Below are 21,047 nucleotides of genomic sequence, written 5' to 3' on the forward strand. Positions count from 1 at the left end.
CTTTTAGGAAACGTTTAACTTTTCAAATAACAAGAGATCATTTTGCTAAGGAATGACTCGCCCCTGAACGCATCGCGTACATTCAGGGGCGGTGCCATGATACTAACAACTCTGAAACAGGAGTTTGAAGGTCGCGGCTTGACTTTATTTCAATGTGATGTCATTAAAAATAGAAGCGCAAGGTGTTGTTCCGCCTTCCTTGAGGACAAGGACAACCCAGGCAAACATCAACTTCTCTAAAAAGTCCTAAGCTCGCACTTTTAATAGAAGTTGATGTTTTGCAGTGTGACTGGACTATAACGGTCCAACATCGTTAACATCGTCTTCCCTGAGGACAGACTCTAGTCCTCCGTTTTAGCCTCCATCTCCTCGGCGTCGTCGTCTCCGTCCACCTCGGCGTTTTCCCGCTCTAGCCTCTCCAGCTGCCTGGCCAGCTCCGTCTCGTCTGTGTCTGTCACCACCTTGGGCTGAAAGGACAACGATTACCGTAGTGGCAATGCGACTTCCAATGGAGTACAAAGTACAATACGTACCTCCATTTGGATGTTAAAGACGCCTCTCTTCTCCTCGATCTTCTCCTTGATGGCAGCCATGGCCTGGTTGAGGACCGACAGACCTTCTGTGCGTTCCAGTGTAGTGGTGGTCATCACGTAACGTGGAGGAGCAATGAGATTAATCTGCAAAATAAACCATCTTGTTATACAGGATACTCCTTATGTCGACATTGAAGACATACATCATCTTTTTATTCATGTTGAAAAATAAAACAACCCAAATCCAGTGAGGGTGTAAAGTAGGGTTGGGCATTAGGACCTTAACATGCATCACGATATGAAGTTTAAATTCAGCAGTCTTGTACAAACAGCTACAAATCATAAACCATATAACAAAATACATGTGTCTCACATGGTATTTATTGCTAAGAACCTAGCTAACTTTTCTAATGGGATGTCAGCGTCTGCACATATTGCTACAGTAAACCTCGGATATATCGGAAAGTCGCTCACAACGGACAGATAAAAAAGAAGCGATTTTTCTGCAATGCATTCATTGCATATATCGGATTTTTTATAACGGATTTCGCCTATTTCGGACAAAATCTCCAGTCCCGTTCCAATGCATTTCCATTAAATTTCTCTCGCATAAATCGAATGGCCGCATGGCGTGGCGCTCCGATTCGCCGAATCGTGACAGGCCGCTCTACGACGTCATTTGCAGCGTTTGCAGCGTTGCCTGCGCGTCCAGGTACATTGGAAACAGTCAAGGAAGTGCCTTTTTATAACGGATAAAATCCGATTTACGCATATACCGGATATAAATCCGATATATGCGTAAAACGGACATTTTCCGGTATACGCATATAACGGATTTCGCTTATATCGGACAAAACCAGTGGGAACAATTGAATCCGATATATCCGAGGTTTACTGTACTACATCTTAAAAAAAAAAAAAAAACTGTAAAGCCTGTTGCCATCCCATTCCAAGTGGATATGGAAGATTTTTATTACACTGTTGATTTGTTTTCCCTTCTCTACATGACATCAAGTCATTCTCATATCATTGGCAGAATCTATACTGCTATATAAAACACTATTATCACATACTACAGTATTAATTGGCCCTGTACCCTAGAAACCGCCCATGAATGATACGGGAAAAGGCCGAAATGATACGGCGGTGATACTGATAAAATATAGAGTTTAACCATGTCCAGTATCAGCCCCCGTAGCTGTCCACTCAGAGCGCGCTGCTCTATCGTTTACACTGTGTCATAAACTGATACTGATACTAGCACGCGGGGGCATGATACTGGGCCTGATACCAGACAAACCATGTGATGATCTTATTATCACATACTATTTAATCATGAGCTTATTATCACGTACTATTTAATCAAAAGACCATTTTGTTTCCAGAAAATGTTCAGTTTATTACATGTATTATATCTAAACAGTGTAAACACAACAATTGCAAAAATATTTCAACAATAATATTTTATCAACAGTCTTATCTTATCAATGTCTGACAATTAAAGTTCCATTAATCAAGTTTGGGTTTTTTGGTGACTGGAGAATCACGAGGCACTAAGCACTCGAGTGCTGTTCTCTGATTGGTTGTTTCACGGGCACGATATCTGAGTGGACAGCTACGGGGGCTGATACTGGACATGGTTAAACTCTATATTTTATCAGTATCACTGCCCTGGCCTTTGATACAGTATCATTTCGGCCTTTTCCCGTATCATTCATGGGCGGTTTCTAGGGTACAGGGACAATTAATACTGTAGTATGTGATAATAAGATCATCACATGGTTTGTCTGGTATCAGGCCCAGTATCATGCCCAGGCGTGCCAGTATCAGCCCTCGACCGAACTTGGGGGCATGATACCTGGCCTGATACCAGACAAACCATGTGATAACCTATAAATATCGGCCAACCCTAGTGTCAGGTATGCATAATAACCAGATACATACACGGCTACATAGCTTTAGTAAGCGTTAACATGACATGGTGATCGTACCTTGATGGGCATGGCCTCTGTAGAACAGCCTAGTCCGGCCCTCAGTGCTTCCTTCACAGCGTCGATGCCCTCGTATCCATAACACGCTACTTCAATGTCTGCAGGAACATGAGATGTCATTTTCCCCTAGCCCACCTCTCCTGAAAACCCAACAATGTATGAACGTACCTGCTCGGATTTTGACGGCCTGTGGGGTGAGTCGCCTGTTGATGTTGTCGATCAGCACGGCTCGCTCTTCTTCTGTCAAGTCCAGATCGCCGAGGATGGAAGGATCGCTGCAACATTTATAAGTGTCAATACCCGGGGTTTGGGGGGAGGGGGTACAAACGATATGATTCGACAGACAATATTACATTATAAAGAAGCCAATTCTATAAAAGTGACATTCTAAGTGTAAAAGATCACATCAGTTTATCATTCACAACCCCACCGACGTCCAAAAAAACCCGAATGCATGAGAACATCAATACTTACGACACGGCCTGTTTGAAGACGTCATAAGCTCCGTATCCCGGCCGCTTGTACTTCTCGTCAAAGACCCAGGCGGTGCGCTGGTACAAGCTTTCCAGCTGCTCGTCTTTACTGTACTCCAACACTTCTGCCACATGTCGCAAGATGCTGTACACCTGCATATGCACACCAGTTGGTCATCTTTTACCACGTTTGCCTTAGCGTTTAGTTCAGGGGTCTCAAACTCAATTTACTTGGGGGGCCACTGGAGCTAGGGTCTGGGCAAGACTAAGTTTGCCAAAAAAAACAAAAACGCATTTATTAAAAACAGAAAAATCAAACTTTGCTTCGGTTTCGATTTTCTACAATAAAAGCTCTGATAAAACATTCCACTGTTCTCAAATATCTTCATTTTTATTTTTCTGCACAAAATAAGATGAAAAATAAATAAATCAAGAATAAAGAAAATCAATCAGTAATAAATAAATATAATAAAACGGCAAATAATAAAAACTTAAGAAACCACATATAGTTGGTGGGTAGACAAATTATTTTTTTCAGATTAAAATGAACAAAGCATTATTAGAGCCCTGTAGACATGACAAAACACAACTATAGTCACATTTATACTCTTTTTATTTACAACATATTGCGCAACTGCAGGGTCTTGAGACACATGCTAACTCGCAAACTAGGGAGCTAGCGACCTAAACGGTAGCCTTCAAGTTATTTCCTTTAAACTTAAATAGCCAAAAACTTACCACTTCCACACAGATAGGGAGGATAACTAACATGAACATTAATCAAACGTAATAATTTTTTCATAAGCATCCATATCAAACTTGGACGGGCCGCACTAACATTAAACTTTCATATCAAGGCGGGGGTCTCAAACTAGTGTCCTGCGGACCGCGTGTTTGAGACCCCTGTTTTAGTTAATGGGGCCACAGCAACCACAAAGGGCAACCATGCCTTGGCATTATAAGGTGTGTAAAATAGAGCTGATTGGAGTTGATGATAAAATACTGGAAGAGGGGGAAGGGGTGGGGGGACCTGCAATGGACAGCAGAGGAGCAAGATGCGGGTCTGCGCCCTACAGTCGATCAGGCGGTTTCCCCACCAAGATGTGCTGCCTGAGCAGTCGGCTGGTGACTTGCACTTGAATGATATGTTTCATCTGGAGAAGACCATGACTGGTCTTTAGCTGTCTGTTTATAATTCCATTCATACATTATTCATAATGTATAGCCCTGTACAGGCTAAATAGCGACATAGACTGACATCTAATGATGGTAGACTCCTAACAACCAGCCAGGCCACTCTTGCACCTTGCCTGGCAAATGCATACAATGATATTGATACCTTATTATAATTTCACTAATATGTACATTCACAAACAACCAGTCCAAGCTAAAACATATTCCGTATATAATTAGAGGAAAACATCACTTACAGTTTTAGATTTGGTGAATTTATCTTCGCACTTGATGGCCTCCTCCGGGGAAACTCTTCTTTTTGAAAGATCAATGTATCCTGGATGGAAAGCAGCGGAGACGCATGATGATGATTGTGTTCTAAACTCGATGCCGCTTCCTGGTTTGATTGACAGTCGCTGTAACTTGGCTATAATGGGTGTTCAGTTTAGACCCCCGAATATCGAATGTTATTGATTAGAGCAGTTATTCCCAATCAATGTGCAACTGAATTGGTACAAAAAATTATTCATGCAGATATTGTATGCCAGCCACATAAAGACAGGCAGGACGATGACATGCTCTTCCACTAGATGGCAGTAATTATCATTAACATCAGGGATGCATATTTTTCACCTATGAAATCTGCCTTAATAAGGACAAAATAATATGTAGCTATCTCCACTTATGGAATGCCACAAACACACAGTAGCTTCCCAGACATTTTTCGAATGTAAATAATAATAATAATAATAATGTGGTTGGGAAGGAGATTATGGCATTAGTTTAAGAGGCACACAGTAAAACACTGATGGATGAAAATATGCCACTTCCACCCTAATAAAACAACACAAACAAGTAAAAAGGACAAAGCGTCAACATCTCACCTTTCTCTTTGTCTACTCGGATGACCACCACGCATTCGTTGCGTCCGATGCGGATGAGCTTGTTGATGGAGCGAATACGTCGACGCGAGAGCTCGCTGAGGAGGATCATGCCCTCGATGTTGTTGTATTCCAGCAGGCTGACGTAAGCGCCCATCTCTGCGATGGACCTCACGTTCACCATGACGACATCCTCCACCTCGGGGAAGCGGTGCTGGTAAAATCGACAGCTGAGTCCCGGCATCGCTGAAACAACAACAAAAAAAAAAAGAGAGGATGACATAAGATATTATATTTATAGTGTTAAAAAATGTGAGCAAACTTGTTAGGATTCACTTTTGTTTTTGTTGATCTGTCCATTTTGCAACAGATGACAAAGATTCTACATATTTACCTTTATGTCAATTGAATGTTTCTACAAAATGAGCATTACAAGTGAATGCATACAAATGGAATTTGAATTATAGGTGGGCAGGCAATTATCTTGCATTTTTCCTCAATATCGAGGCGTCATTTTCTTCATATTTGAAGACACAATAGTCTAAAGGAGCCCGAAAAGAATTACATTGACAATTAATTCAATCACATTCCTATAAACTTCCGTAAACAACGTAATAGCTTGTAATATTTCCATTGGATTTTTATGTCAGAGAAAAGATGATGCAACATAAAACGATAGATTGATTGTTTTCTTACTTTGCGATGTCAGACAAACTAAAGATACAAACCTTAAACTGTATATCATTCATAAAACATAGTGTTGTCATATTTACCAGCAGAGATTATCTTAAAAATACAAGAGCTAGTATCGTCATTAGCATCAAGCTAGTAGCCGGGCTCCCAGCTCACATGCGGCACATGCACGACTCGAGAGCAGCTATCTTAGCTAGCTAGTTAGCTAGCTAGCTAGCAAGCAAGCAAGCAAGCACCGCCCGCCGCCACTAAAACATCAGCTTCGGCTTTTGAAACTCACCTGTGTCATGTGTTTGGATGAGAAGACTCCTTCAAGTATTTCAGTGAGTGTTCAAATGTCCTATTATATCGCCCCTCTGGTTGTTCTAGTAATAGACAGCTACCAACAGCTAGCTTGCATTCACGGCTGCGCTAATTTTTGCGACCCGGAAGAAGAACATCGGAGGCTTGCAACCCGCGCATGCGCTGTTTGGGTCACGTGACGAGAGGTCAGCTGATTCCACACGACCGGAGAGTCTGACAAGATCATCTCAACCTGTTCTCGTAATCCCTTACAAACAACATTTTATGTCAACATTTACAACACCGATTTCAAAGTGAACATAATTCGTGTCAGGAAATCATCACCGGAACGCCGACAAGATGTCTGGAAAAGACAGGATCGACATATTCCCCTCCAGAATGTAAGCTTGTTTTTGCTAACATCGTTTTAGCATTTAACTACACTCTTACTGACCTTATTATGTCTGCATATTTCTTTGTATTAATGTGATCACAATTAATATAATTACGTATTTAGTTTGTAAAAGCGGAAGAGTCGTTGTCATGTGACTTTTTAGGAAGCGCTCAGTATTTGCACAAAAAAAGAATTGGCTTACAATTGTTTAGATTCCGCTTTAGCTTTGCTAATTTTCCATAGACATCTTCGATTACTTTGTAAAAATGACGAGAAAACAAGAGCATTCTAAGTAATAAATAATTCTAACTATATTTTCCGCTATAGCATATGGTGCAATGTACCTCTAATCATTCCTACATTATGCATGACTAACATCTAATACATGCACTATGCATATATTGCATATCCACAATTCATATCCTGTTTATGAATTTGGTTTCTTAAGGGCCACACCTGCAAAGCCATAGCAGCCCATAATAGTTCATTTATTATATCTTACTACTTTTGGTCACAGCTTGGAAATAGGTGTTTCCAACATTGGGATGTTCACGTAACCATGGTGACATAATTCATGGTAAAGGTCACAATTGTGTCAATAGAGTAGGTACACACAAATGTTTAATCATAGCACTGACGTGCAAAGAACCTACACGTTATATGTCTGTATGAGATACAATATATATTATGTGTAACCATGGTGACATAATTCCCATGAAATGGACACAATTTTTAGGCACATCCACAATTCCGGCTTAAGTGTTTTTTTGGTCAAATGTAATGCCACCGGAAGTGGGGCTCATGAGGTTAGAGTGGAAGACATTAGAAAGGTTATTCAATGGTCATCCTGGGCATCTCTTTCACACAAGCTTCATGTATTTTGATGAAAATGTCACCGTTCGTACCAGGGCTCAGACCATCATGAAGGCTCGTATGAAAGGAGCACAGACGGGCCGCAACCTGCTCAAGAAGAAGTCGGATGCCCTCTCCATGCGATTCCGTCAAATCCTCCGCAAGATTATTGAGGTCAGTTGCACTGTTATTGTTCTTTTTGTATGGAAACCATAGGAACATTATTGGTTGCCTATCAAATGAGCGTTTTTTTTTCTTCAGACAAAGACCAAAATGGGAGAGGTGATGCGAGAGGCGGCCTTCTCTTTGGCCGAAGCCAAGTTTGCAGCTGGTGACTTCAGGTAATACAAATCAGGTTATAAGATGACTTCTAGTGTACGAAACCACATGTGGAATTGCATTTACAGCACAACTGTCATCCAGAATGTCAACAAGGCTCAAGTGAAGGTCCGAGCCAAAAAAGACAACGTGGCAGGTTGGTTAAAAATGTTTCTTACTTTTTATCCTCATTGCTAGGTGATGGGGAAAAACAATGGTGTCTTTTTTCCCTCTCTCAGGTGTAACTCTTCCAGTTTTTGAGCACTACCAAGAAGGCGGGGACAGTGAGTGAAACTATATTTTATTTTATATAAATATTATAAATATATACTATATATAATATTATTTTTTATATTATTTTTTTCAATCAACAAAAGGTTTTTGCAGTGATGATTTTTAAGCCCTGTTTTGTGTTTGTCAGGCTATGAGCTGACCGGTCTGGCCAGAGGAGGAGAGCAGCTATCCAGGTTGAAGAGGAACTATGCCAGAGCTGTGGAGCTGCTGGTGGAATTGGCCTCCCTACAGGTAGGGGGCGCTCATCCAAAGATACACAGTTTATTCAAGCAGGCAGACAACTGATTCTTTTGTGTGCATAAAACATGCTGATATTATTATGGCTGTCAAAAATACTGCGATAACTGCAGTAACACATTTTTTAAATTATGTCATAATTGTTACTGTAATTAAACTGTAAACTTCTGCCTATAGCCTAGTTCAGAAGAATTGCAGCCAATCGCAGGGCTCTTCTTTTTCAATCATGATGGACTTTGATGAATGAACAAGAACTGCTGGTGAAGTTCACTTACCTACAGCGAGGGGGTGCTGTTTCACCGAAATGACTGCTTATCACATGCTATTGAAGTTACTGGAGCCTGCTTGGACACTGTAAAAAAATGTTTTTGAAAGATATTTTTGTGCTTTATTAGGATATGTTAATATTTTTTTATTCCTATTCTAAACTTGTACTCATGTTTGTCCCCAGACATCTTTTGTGACTCTCGATGAGGCCATAAAGATCACCAACCGCCGTGTGAATGCGATCGAGCACGGTAGATTTGACACATTCTATCATACATTTTAGAGACATGTTTAAAATTCTGCTTCTTATCACAACTTTTAGTGATCATCCCCCGCATCGATCGCACCTTGACTTACATCATTACCGAGCTGGATGAGAGGGAACGAGAGGAGTTCTACAGGTGAGTCTAAAAAGCCTGCGTTTGTCAAGTATGATCTTCTGAGCGTGGTGTGTGTGTGACGTCTCCTCCCTCAGGCTGAAGAAGATCCAAGAGAAGAAGAAGCAGCTGAGAGAAAAGACAGAAAAAGAAATTGCAGAACGCCTGGCCAAGCTGGGCCCCATCGCGGAGCCCGCCAACATGCTGACGGAGGAGACGGATGAAGACTTGCTCTTTGAGTGACCTTGTCGCCGAGGCAACCCTTAAACCTATTTATTCCGTGCCTCCCGGCCCGCGTCTAAGCCCTCTCATGAAAGTGTGATTTTGTGTCCATGTTTTCGTCTTTGTACAGAACTGAAGCGTCACTGCAAGTAATATAAGGATACGTAAATATAATATGAAGTCAATTGTGATTATGATGGTGATTTGTGCTTCTCACACTGCATGCTGTAAAGCTTAAAACTGTTGTGAGTGTGTGTGAGTCCCTTTGGGATTGTTGTTACCTCACTGACCAGATGTTGCTGTAAAACACTCATCATCAACCAATAAAAGATGTACGTACTCACATTTCAAACGTTTGCTAAGTCAACACATGAACAAGAACCTGCTGGTGAAGTTCACTTACCTACAGCGAGGGGGTGCTGTTTCACCGAAATGACTGCTAATCACATGCTATTGAAGTTACTGGAGCCTGCTTGGACACTGTAAAAAAAAAATTTTTGAAAGATATTTTTGTGCTTTATTTAGGATATGTTAATATTTTTATTCCTATTCTAAACTTGTAGTGTCCCCAGACATCTCTCGATGAGGCCATAAAGATCACCAACCTCAGAAAAGGCAGCTGGACGGATCCTGAGAGACACGTTGCAGCACACGATCACGTTAGTTGGGGTGAATGAAGGCGCGTTAGGCTAGCGGTAAGTTTGCAGCGTGATATACCGTTTAATGATAACGTAGACATGTTTTCTTTGAGGCCTGTCAACACAGCACGAAATCAGACAAAAATAATACTGACCACGGTAAGAAGAACAAACTGCGGTATTCTCTAGTAATGACAGAGTGCCGTCACGTCATTTTGACATCGGATACGGAAAATTTAGGAGTAAAATATTGTATCTTTGTCTAAAAAAAAAAAAATCTGTATTTACAATTATATATATTAAGAATAATAGGATAGAAATAATTCTATTTGTCTCGTAAAATGACTCAACATGACAAAGCAGGAAAAAACAGACACAGACAAAAGACACACAGATAAGAAGAAAGGTAAGAAACCTGAGTCCATCTCTGCACAGCGTGCTATAGTTCACCTCCTCTACAAACGAGGAAAATGTGCAAATTTACCGCCGTCTGTCCTTTCTGGCTTTAGCACAGCCAGGAAGTGGGAACCCACTGAGGCTCAGTGTCCAGCTTCTCTATCAGCCTGCGCAGTTCCAGGAAAGCTTCGTTTGGCTCTGTGTTCACGATGGTGGCGTCAAAAAAGGGGCCGAAATCCTGCTCCATCTCGCGGGCTTTTTCGATGACCTCCTTAAGCTCCTCGGGCTGAATGTGACAACATGAGATGGACATAAATGCAGCAACACCCGGCAACCAAATGGGACAGTACACAGAAAATGGAAGAAGCCCTGTCTAGTACCTTGGGTGTCTTTCCTTCAGTGGCCAGCAGGGTGCGCAGTCGTTCCTGAGAAGGAGGAGCGATGAAGATGATGAAGGGCTTGAGGTTGGAGGACCTCAGCACTCTCAACGACTGTCAAAGAGGAAATAATGTTGACAAGACAAATAACAGCCATTCAATTTCTTCCGCTTATCCGGGTCAAGGTTGAGGGAGGGAGGGGGGGGGGTGTCTCAGTTTGGAAGTCAAAGTTTCCCAGTCCGCGGCCACCTCTTCTAGTTCCACCGGGAGGACACCAAGTTGTTCCCGGGTCAGCTGCGAGACATAATCCCAGCAGCGTGCCCAGGAGCCTCCTGGCTGGGAATGCCCGGAACACTTCAGGGAGGTGTCCAGGAAGCACCTGGACTAGATGCCTGAGCCACCTCAAGTGGCTCCTCTGAAAGTTCAGAAGCAGGGACTCTAATCTGAGCCCCTCCCCGATGACCAAACTCCCCACCCCATCTCTTAGGGTGAGACCAGCCACCCTACGGAGGAAAGTCATTTTCGCCGCTTGACCAAAAAACATGTAAACATTCATTTTCTACCGCTTATCCTCACAAGGGTTGCAGGGGTGCTGGAGCCTATCCCAGCTGTCTTTGGGCGAGGGTCGGGGTACACCCTGGAATGGTGGCCAGCCAATCACAGGGCACATATAGACAAACAACCATTCACACTCACATTCATACCTATGGACAATTTGGAGTCGCCAATTAACCTAGCATGTTTTTGGAATGTGGGAGGAAACCGGAGTACCCGAAGAAAACCGGGATAGAACATGCAAACTCCACACAGAGATGGCCGAGGGTGGGATTGAACTCGGGTCTCCTAGCTGTGAGGTCTGCGCGCAAACCACTTGTCCGCCATGCAGCCCACATGTAAAAATACATGTGTATTACATGTACATTTTACCTGTATTATCACATATTTATAAATTATTACCAGCTCATGGTGAACGATTTTTGAAAAATGTCCTAATTTTACAGAGAAAAACTATAAAAATGGCAGCTGTCTGGGGTGTACAGCTAAGGAGTGACACGGCATCTTACCCTGGTGTGTAGGCAGAGCACACAGATGCGTCCCGAGTTGACTACATGTCGCACAGAGTCCGTGCTGGTTCCGTACAAGTTCTTCTCAAACTCGCCGGACTCGATGAACTTCCCAACGGCTAAGTCCGATTCGAATCCGGGTCGGCTCACAAAGTGGTACTCGCGACCATTCCTCTCGTGAAGTCTGGGGTTCCTGGTTGTGTCTACGATAGAGAAAAAGAGTTTGACATTTACACGTCCTGACGGCCTGTTGGAGTGGTTTTCTTCTGAATTAACTCACGTGGGACAGCGACGGCAAACTTGTCCGGCTCGATGGAGAGAAGCCTCCGACGCAGCTCGTCGTGGCCGCTGTTCGTAGGCCCGATGAGGGCGATGGGGCGTTTGCGGTTAGCCGGCTGGTGATAGAGAGACATCTCCTCATATGTCAGGAAGTCATCGCCGTCTGAGGAGACAGATGGGATGCTCGGGATTAAAGAAATACCACATCATAACTTTCACCAATATTTTTATACTATTAATTTCACTTTCAATGCCATTCAGGGTCACGGGTGAGCTGGAGCCTATCAGAGCTGATTTTTGGTGAGAGGCACATACAGTATACGAGTAGCATTCACACCTTTGGACAAAATGTGGAAAAGGATGTGTATAAATAGGATTTTTGCACAAAATTGTCCATGAATGAGGCCCATTGTTGTTGTTTTTTATGTGCAGATGGAGCAAAAATCTGCTTTGGGGCACAAAAACCAACCGAGTCCACTAAGCAGCTCGAGTCACATGTGTTTGTGTGTACAACAATGTGCACCACATGACAAAACAGGGCCCTTCAAGCCATTTAGGCACCTGCTGGGCACCTGTTGGTGCCTCCTCTGATCCCGTCTATGAAGACGGCACTAATCCAAGCCAGGGAGAGGCGAGGTCATGTCAACTGCAGCAAGTAGTAGCTTGTGAAGCATCCAAACAAACACAATGCTTGCAGACTGACAGCACTTGACCCTTAGATGCATGAGTGACTGGAGCCTACACTCTTCCATAAGGGGGTCAAAAATGACCCATATTAGAATCAACGTGTTTTTAAGCCATTTTGGTTAGGAATAATGCTGTAGTATTCCAGATTGACAGTATCTCAGACAGGTGTAATACCTATACTACATATTATATTTTACAAAAACTGTGCTAGAGTTAGCTGTTTATAAAGTATGCCCAACAATACATATAGTAATGTTAGCCAGCTAGTGTCAGCTAGTTATAAAGTAGGCTAATTTGTTGATAATACTAATAGTCATGAAGGACACACACACACAATATCATAAGAAGATAATACTTACATGTATTAGCACTTGATGTGTAAAATAATCTTCCTGAGGGGTGACACTTCTGATATAGTCTGTGTGGTCTACAGTTAATTTATTCCTGACAGCCAAAGTTGATAAGAATCAAAGGTTCCTATTGGATTCCATAGAAAATGCATGCGGGTCATTTTTGACCCACTTATGGAAGGTTGGGGTAGTAACACAAAAACAAAAAATTCTTAAAATGTATAAAAGGTAAGTTAAAATGTGATATGATAGCAAAAACATGTTTTTGAGGAATACCTGGAATATGAAATGATGAAAATTTTTCATTACGAAGATATTTCAAGAAAACAACCTGACCGGGTCATTTTTGACCCACTCATGGATGGTTGGGGTAGTAACACAAAAACAAAAAATTCTTAAAATGTATAAAAGCCAAGTTAAAAATGTGAATGGTGTGATATCAAAAACATGTTTTTTGAGGAATACCTGGAATATGAAATGATAAAAAATTTTAATTACGAAGATATTTCAAGAAAACAACCTGACCGGGTCATTTTTGACCTATTTATGCATCTAAGGGTTAAATGTGAGACTCGATGAAAAGGAAGGGAAGTTTAAGACAGCAAATGACTTTCTAAAAGTTCATACCATTGTTTTTGGTCAGAGTAGATGCATTTTTCTTCTTTTGTTTCTTGCCTTTTTTCACATACCAACGTTTTCCTGGAGGAAAAAAATGGTTGGATTGAGCGTGGGTGGATGAGGTTATTGGTAAAATTTCATCGTGTCGATTGGTAACCCTCAATCTTCTTACCTTGTTGCTCTTGGCTCTTGTCTGGTGTTGTTCTCTTCAAGGTTTCTCTCTGTTGCTGGAAGTTCTTGCCTGAGTGATACAATGATTTGACTATTCTGTTCTAAGAGTCAATGTGATTTGAACATTTCTCTAGTTGAACTGAGCTCATTAATAAACATCTCCTTCCAGTATTACCCTTTTAAGTACTACATAATAATTTCCCATTATGTTCCCCTCTGTCTGTCTTAGTTGGCCAACTTTCCATTTCCACTGATTAACCTCCTTTTCTAGCAAACCCCACAGGCTTGGGTCGAAGAGTAATCTTATTTCTCAGGTGTTTGTTTTAATCTACTAAATGTGCCATATGGGCGGGGCTTTTCCTGCTGGGACGGTTCGATCGAGCTCGGTTAGTAGCCTGCCGCCATGGGCTGTGTTCAGCGTTCTCTCAATCACCATTCATATACAGTGGATCCTGCAAATTTAGTAGTACTGTAAAATATATACACACGTGGCAATACAGCTAAAATGTACAGTATACATGTACTACTGTTAAAGGTTCTACGTGTTCTTGTCAAACACTGAGATTTCCTGTTCCCAAAAAAAACGGTCACGCAAAGGAACAATGACACAACTGAAGTAAGACCTCTCGTCAGACACACAGTATTATCACATATCATCTTGCCAAAATTCATTATTTAAAAACAAAATCTTATCATTTTAAGATATTCAAACAACAATGCAAATCGATGCGTACCTGGAATGAGTCCAGCTAGTAACTGGTTTTCCTCATCTCCGTCCCTGTAGGCCTGCCACCAGTTGGGGTCATCCTGGCTGATGACGTGGAGAATATCTCCTTTCTGGAAGGACAGGCCCAGCTCCCGACATGGCACGAAAGGGTCATCGGAGGGGTCGTAGTCAAAGTAAGCTCGTACGTGTATCTGCAGGGGGAGGTAATGGTCATGGATGCCGTGGCATGCGTGCGTGCGTGCGTGCAGACAGGCCACACATGTCCACCGTACAGACTTACCACAGTCTGTCTGTGCGGGGCAGGTTTAATCTGAGAGCTCGGGATGAGGAGGAAGGTCAAAGTGCCGTGCATCCGTTGCTGGTGGAAAAGATGAGAAAGGACGTCATGGTGTCTATGATATGCTGCGATGCATTCACGTGCATCATGGGATTGATGTATTTATTTGAAGTCCATGAAAGCAGCAACTAATGTCAGTCGGTATTTGTTTTTGTAGTTGTAACATGTTCTCACCAGTAAATCGTGAACTTCGTTGACATGCTTCCCACGAACGGATATACCATTGATCTCCAGGATCTCGTCCCCCTCGTTGAGGAGGCCGCTCCTTTCTGCAGTCCCGCCTTTAACCACACGGCTCACCACCACACTGTCCGTGTCATTACGCACCGTGGCGCCCTGGTGGGAGATACACATGCCGATGTTGATACCTTCGTTAAAATTAACTCTGCATCGTAAATGGACAAAAAAGTGTGGAAGTGGTGTCTCACCAACGGTGTGTCAGGGGTCTTCTGCAGCCGCACCATTTTAACCGTTTCTCCAAGATACTGAATCACATTGTCCTCTGCCATTTCCTGCACTGCTAAGCTGTCGTGGGCCTGCATCAGCGCCTGTGCACACACGGCAACCATTCAGAATCAATCAAATCCCGCACTGGAGACACTGTCAAACTCACACACCTGCATCTAGGTATTGGTTTTGTGTACTATAGTTAAGCCTCCCATGTTCGCTGCATTAAAGGAAAGTGGACTTCTGATATTACACACACCCCCGCTGGTGAATCCCACTCCTGGAAAGGAAGCCTCATGCAACCTTGGCTTAATTTTAGCTTCATTACTTTGCAATGGTTGTCAACAACTCCACTGTCAATACAGCTTGCAAGTGGACTACGCTTCACAACCGCCGTGGTGCACAAATGATCAAGTCAACGGTGCTGTGGGTTCAAAGAGCAAATGATAAGTCAGCTGACCTGGAGATGAGGATTGGTGAGCAGAGCTCTGAGCTCCAAGCCTTCCCTCTGTTGGCTGGATTTGAGGATCTTCTGGACCTGAATACACAAATGCGGTTCCCCATCACGTCAGACAAATCGCATTTAACCCCAAAAACTGTACACAACTGTGTACATTTTCCACATAGGGACTTGAATTTACCTTTGACCTGAACAACAATCTCATTGAGTTTATCAGCCGTGTTTTCTGTTTACTTTCAACTGGAATGCTTTGAGGTCCCAGTAGCTCCCAGTTGTCTGGAATGCAGCATGATATCGCTCAGTCAAATTACTAACAGTATACTGCGACACGGCTGCCCCAAGGGTTTGGATACTTCTTTAAATAAAAAAACAACTATGTCTGTGTTTCCTATATGTTTATTTATTGTCTTGAGTATTCAGTGCTCTTTATTACTTAAAAAGACAATTTTATAGGATATACCTGCGCAACAAAACACACCTTAGTCACTTGTTCCAATACGTCATGTTTTCAGTCTACAGCAAATACTGTATAAAGCAGTTGGCCTCACTGTTCCATTACTTCTGGAGGGCATCATCTCTAGTACTTTTAATATCACATGTCTGAACACATGGTTCCCTTCAAGTTCAAGATGTGTTTTTACAATGGTAGCTGACCTGAGATCAGGAAGACTTACATCATAAAGGGGCACTATATTCATACAGTCATGCTGCAAGCTTATTTGGTTAATGAGCAAAGACGTGTGGGATGGAGCACACTATTTCACACACCCCCACTAAATCTTGACGCCATTTTTCACACGCCGTAGAAAGGAAAAAAAAAGAAAAAAAAGAACGGTACTTCACTCTAAAACAAGGTTTTAAGTGTTCACTGTCATGCATTCAGAACAATTCACCCTCACTGGTACAAGACTATCCATTTGAATCATTTAGTTGTGGTATGTCCCATGGAGGGGGGAGAATTGTGACGCATTAAGTTAGCAGTCGTGCCTGTATTATTATTTAGGAATGTTAGTGTGGACAAAGCCTTGGTCCCTTGTTAGGCGCCTGTTGTGTCCATTACACTAATCAAAGCTTTCACTAACAAGGTGACGCACTTCTCCCTCCCCCCCTCCCTCCCTCGGTGATACAGCTTCTCAAACCGCACTACAGTAAGCCGCTGGAGTTTCTTTTCCTGGCCTCCTTGGTGCAGTGGGCTGCATCGCAGGCTGCAGGGAGATTAGTTTAGCCGGGGCCCAATCGGAGCGTCACACACACACAGCCAGGCCACACGCCGCAGCTCAATCGATTAGGCGTCGATAAAGAGCTTCGGGAGCCGTGCCCGGTGGGTGAGAGCACACGCCGATTTACTGTCCACGGGAGGACGACGCGTTGCCATGTCTGAGAGCAAAATAGATCCGCTCAGCCTGGTCTCATGGAAAAGACAGGAATAGCGTCGGAGCTGCTCGGTGCCCTTTCAGTGAACTTTACACGCCTCTGTAATTGAGTCGCACCACAATCAGGGCCACATCTGGACACATTATTGGGTTATAGTCAGCTGACATTAACTCCAATGGTGGGCGTGTAGTTATCATGAATGAAATGTAGAAAAACTGTATCACAATGTATGTGGAATAAATAAACACTGTCAATTTCACTTTCCAATTTCAGTTAATATAAAATGTATTTATATTTTTTTGCTTTTAGATTGTTTCCTGTTATTTCCTGTTTTTAGATAATAGGAGAGGTTTTAACTCCGCATTATTTACTATTCCCAGTTGACTCCTACTGTCCACGGCTTGGTGATGCTTACCTCCGAGCAAAGGTCCTGTGCTTGCACTGTGAGGGGCGAGGTGGGGTTTACTCGGTTCATCTTCTGGGACACAACAGTGTAGATGTTGTAGGCGCACTTGAAGTCTTCCTTTGCCAGCAGCTGGAGTAGCAGCTCCGTATCCTGCTGACTCTGAGCATCGTTCAGGCATTGCTGCACCCACTTGACGGCCTGCAGCATCTCCTCCAGCTCTGTGATGGAGATGGCGATACAGGAACGTTGAGAGGAGCAGTGCAAATGTTTGAGTTTTCATACAGTATGCCCGTATTCCCTAATATAAAGTTATGGTTGCTGTGTAGGTTAAATTAAATAAAACAGCATACTCCTGTTCCTCCAATATTACTTTCCCAAAGCGTGAACCAATACTTGTGTTCAAATTATGTCCTCATAATATAACGTATCTTTCTACAAACTAAGTGTAAAACACATATTTATTATTTCTATTATCATTATCATTTAAAAGGTTATCTTTCTTCGCTGATAAGCTGGGAGAAATCACATGGTTCTACTACTTTGAGTAGGGTTCCAAATATGGTTCCTTGACCTTGACACATCACTCACTTCCAGTCCCGCCCTCTTTCCCACCCCCTTAAAGGACAATGTTTTGTCTCCTTTTGTTTGATTTCTCCCAATAGCTCAACACTTCCTATTCTACTCTGGTGGTCACCACTGCACCCCCCGCGTCCCACCAACAAAGAGCTTCAGATTGTCTATTCTTTTCAAACTCACCATCAACCGGAGCCTGGCGATGTACGTCTTTGGCAGCGTTCTCCTTCCCTTCAAAGGTGGGATTGTCAACGCCCACTTTGGGGTTCTGCGACAGTTTCTTGAGTCTCAGCGAAGCGTTGGGGTCAATGTCGTGTCTCCCCCGGCCGTCCTCGTCCCTCCTCTTCCTCAGCTCCTCCTGGTACTGCTGAATCCTCTCCATGTGAGCGCTGCAGTGCGGAGGTTTGACGAGGCAAGTGTCGTCGCCGGGACAGTCCACGGCCCGCTCCCTGTGGTTGGCGGCCTGCACAGAGCCCTCCTGCACATAACCGTTCATATGGGTGGTGATCATGCCTGTCCCTCTAGCATACGGCTCAGACCACTTCAGTTCTGGCTGAGCTCCTTTGGGTGTTAAGAGGAAGCGATGCAGAGATTGCACTCATCAGGGGCCATTTCACGGCAACAATGGATGGGGTCCTTTGAGGTCCTGCTGCAAACATTCATCCTGAAATATGTGCAAAAATAAATGTAAGCATGTACAGTATCATACAGTATGTGTAAGAAAAGGTAAACTAAAAATTAAGGAAAGAAGTATACCATATAAGCTAATGCGGCTAATAAAATGTAGTACTGTAGGGAATCAAACCAATTGGTTGTGAATTGTGAATCCCGTTTAGGGAAAAACTGAGTCATTTTTATGCATTAAATTGTGTATTTTATTAACATGTAGCCTTTCACTTGCTGCACGAGCAACCAAGCTGACGTTTCCTCTTACCCTGTGCTAATCTATACTCTCAGCATGGAAAGCTCTCTGGCCTCAGTCACCTAAAATCCCTCATCCAGTCTTGGGACTTGTTTACACAGGTCTTCCACTGTCCCTTGGTCGTGGCCAGCTTAATTAAAATACGGCAACATCATGCACTGAACGCTATTCTTGACACACAGTAAGACATGGTCTTCAACCATGCTGAAGATCTTTCATTGGATAGATTTAACTAGAAACCATCCTATGCTCGTACAGACACCGAGGGCCCATCTTTAAAGCTCAGGTCAAACAGCCATTCATATCATGGCCACGGCAGCCCTCCCCCCCTGTATTCCCGACTTCCCACAGCTAATCACAATTGGCAGGCATGGCCAGAACCCCCCCCCCCCCATCAGCTCTTGCTCCAAGCCCTGGAAGCATTTATCTGTGTTTAGACTGGCGGCTGACACAACAGCGGAGACTTCAAGATGGCCATCTGTCGCCACAGCCTTAGTTAATCCTTGGATATCTCAAGCAGCAGAGGTACCTGAACAGGAGGGTGATGTATGAACACATGATAGATGGTGAAAGAATTATTCCTAATTGAAATACAAAAGTTTGCAATGAGCCAATAAAAAAACACCAACACCAACATTTTGCACATTTTTCAAATAACTAATTTACACTGAAGTTGAATAATTTCAAGTGTACATATCTAATAAATACCCTACTACACACACACAATAATGTTTGTGCCTTACGTTGATTAAAATATAGTTAATTTGCATTAATTCCACTGTGCTATAATGTATGTACACAATAACCCAATCACATTGTTAACACTGTACATTTAAAATAATGACGAAAAGTGCACGAGACGAGGCTAAAGTATTAGCATAACACAACAGATTGACACTTATTAGCCAGATTGAGCTAAAGCCGCATACTTATATTACATATGTTTTATCATGAAGTCATATGTCGACGTTCAATCAAGAGGTTAAAATAGTCTTACATATATTAGTTACAGCTGTGCTATAAAACAAGAGAGATTAGTCTAAATAGCCTTCACATAGGACTACAGTATTTAACTACCAAAACGTAAATGTCCATTTTGGTGCTCCTACACACAACAAACTGCTTAAATATACTAATTCGCGCTAAAAACAGAAGTTTAATTGTGTGAAAAGACGTCAATTGTTGAAATAAATACCTTAAAGTTGAATTAGCTCAGTAGCCCGGCGCCGCTAACTCCCAAGTTAACTACGTAGCTGCCCCGTTAACAGACGGCGACGACTCACCGCTTCAGTGTCCGTGAATACGGCTTAAGCAAAGCCTGCTCCCTGTTTAAGTCCACCGCGGCTTCTTGGACAAAAACTCGTTTTATCCACAATAAAACGTAACAACCAAAGCAGATTTGTTTCGTCTTGGCGTCCTCAAGTTGTCCGTGTCCAGCGTCTTGCAGTGAGAGTTGCATTCAGGCACCGCTGGGACACTTGAGACCATTGAAGAAGTGCAGGAGGTGTTTTATGTGGTCTCCTTGGCAACAGGAAGGCACCACAGCGACACCCCTCGGCCAGACGTGGACCTACACTATCTCTGAGGTGGCTTGGTCAAATGTATTGGGACAAATACAGGAAATAATGACCATACTTAGCTTTGGGTGACTTTATACAATAATCTGTATGGAATTATACTGAGAGATGGTTTTCATGTAATAAATGATGGTAAAAAAATAAAAACTGTTTAGAAAACAACTGAATTTGGTGAATTTATCAGTCAAATGTTAATTATCAAAATTATAAATTGTGCATTCTTCAAATCTTTCACTACCCCCCTTCCCCCCAAGTAGTCCTTGATAAATGTGCAGTAACTTCAGTAACATCAGTGCATATGGAACATGCCAAATTTCCTTTCTGGGGCAGTAATGGCATATTATTTATTAAGTAATATTTGAAATAGTCAAACCCTTCTATATCTTTGCTGTCCGTTGTATCCCCCACCCAATAAATAAATGACGACTTAATGCACTTGAGCACATAAAAACATCCGTGTTAAATTATAGCATCATCTCCATGCTAATCCCCTTAGACTCAACACACTACACACATGGATGAATAGGAAGCAAGTTCATGTCACAGTGCTATTAATCATCAGCAGTTAATCAGCAGTTAATGGGATCTTGTGTCATTTCACCTTGCAGACTTTTCTACGAGGGTAATCCTTGCTTTCACGTCTCTCTTTACACTCAC

The 21,047-nt window shown here is 42.6% G+C and overlaps 3 protein-coding genes across 4 annotated transcripts; 1 reads left to right on the plus strand and 2 right to left on the minus strand.

Moving 5' to 3' along the window:
- Positions 1–123: 123 nt before the first annotated feature.
- On the minus strand, positions 124–6,192 carry eif2s1b (eukaryotic translation initiation factor 2, subunit 1 alpha b). Its single transcript, XM_058046195.1, has 8 exons — positions 6,025–6,192; positions 5,055–5,297; positions 4,428–4,507; positions 2,999–3,150; positions 2,693–2,799; positions 2,525–2,622; positions 534–677; positions 124–467 (listed from the first exon to the last, which is right to left on the minus strand). Exons 2-8 carry the CDS (start codon positions 5,293–5,295, stop codon positions 342–344), a joined length of 948 nt encoding a protein of 315 aa, XP_057902178.1. The 5' UTR covers positions 5,296–5,297; positions 6,025–6,192; the 3' UTR covers positions 124–341.
- Positions 6,193–6,208: 16 nt separating this feature from the next.
- Positions 6,209–9,332, plus strand: atp6v1d (ATPase H+ transporting V1 subunit D). The gene is made up of 10 exons (XM_058046196.1): positions 6,209–6,287; positions 6,361–6,427; positions 7,329–7,446; positions 7,534–7,613; positions 7,680–7,747; positions 7,830–7,874; positions 8,012–8,115; positions 8,573–8,639; positions 8,711–8,789; positions 8,864–9,332. Exons 2-10 carry the CDS (start codon positions 6,387–6,389, stop codon positions 9,006–9,008), a joined length of 747 nt encoding a protein of 248 aa, XP_057902179.1. The 5' UTR covers positions 6,209–6,287; positions 6,361–6,386; the 3' UTR covers positions 9,009–9,332.
- A 351-nt stretch (positions 9,333–9,683) lies between these two features.
- Positions 9,684–20,332, minus strand: pals1b (protein associated with LIN7 1, MAGUK p55 family member b). Of its 2 annotated transcripts, none has more exons than XM_058046192.1 (14): positions 20,097–20,332; positions 18,075–18,555; positions 17,328–17,536; positions 15,539–15,616; positions 15,060–15,179; positions 14,806–14,967; positions 14,575–14,652; positions 14,302–14,485; positions 13,569–13,637; positions 13,406–13,477; positions 11,743–11,904; positions 11,463–11,665; positions 10,402–10,512; positions 9,684–10,307 (listed from the first exon to the last, which is right to left on the minus strand). In XM_058046192.1, the coding sequence occupies exons 2-14, from the start codon at positions 18,400–18,402 to the stop codon at positions 10,131–10,133; spliced, it is 1,953 nt and encodes a 650-aa protein (XP_057902175.1). In that variant the 5' UTR covers positions 18,403–18,555; positions 20,097–20,332; the 3' UTR covers positions 9,684–10,130. The 2 variants fall into 2 exon arrangements, with proteins under 2 accessions (XP_057902175.1, XP_057902176.1); XM_058046193.1 differs by having other exon boundaries at positions 20,009–20,332.
- Positions 20,333–21,047: the final 715 nt, after the last annotated feature.

The sequence above is a fragment of the Doryrhamphus excisus genome, chromosome 1, assembly GCF_030265055.1.
Source record: "Doryrhamphus excisus isolate RoL2022-K1 chromosome 1, RoL_Dexc_1.0, whole genome shotgun sequence".
Lineage (NCBI taxonomy): Eukaryota > Metazoa > Chordata > Actinopteri > Syngnathiformes > Syngnathidae > Doryrhamphus > Doryrhamphus excisus.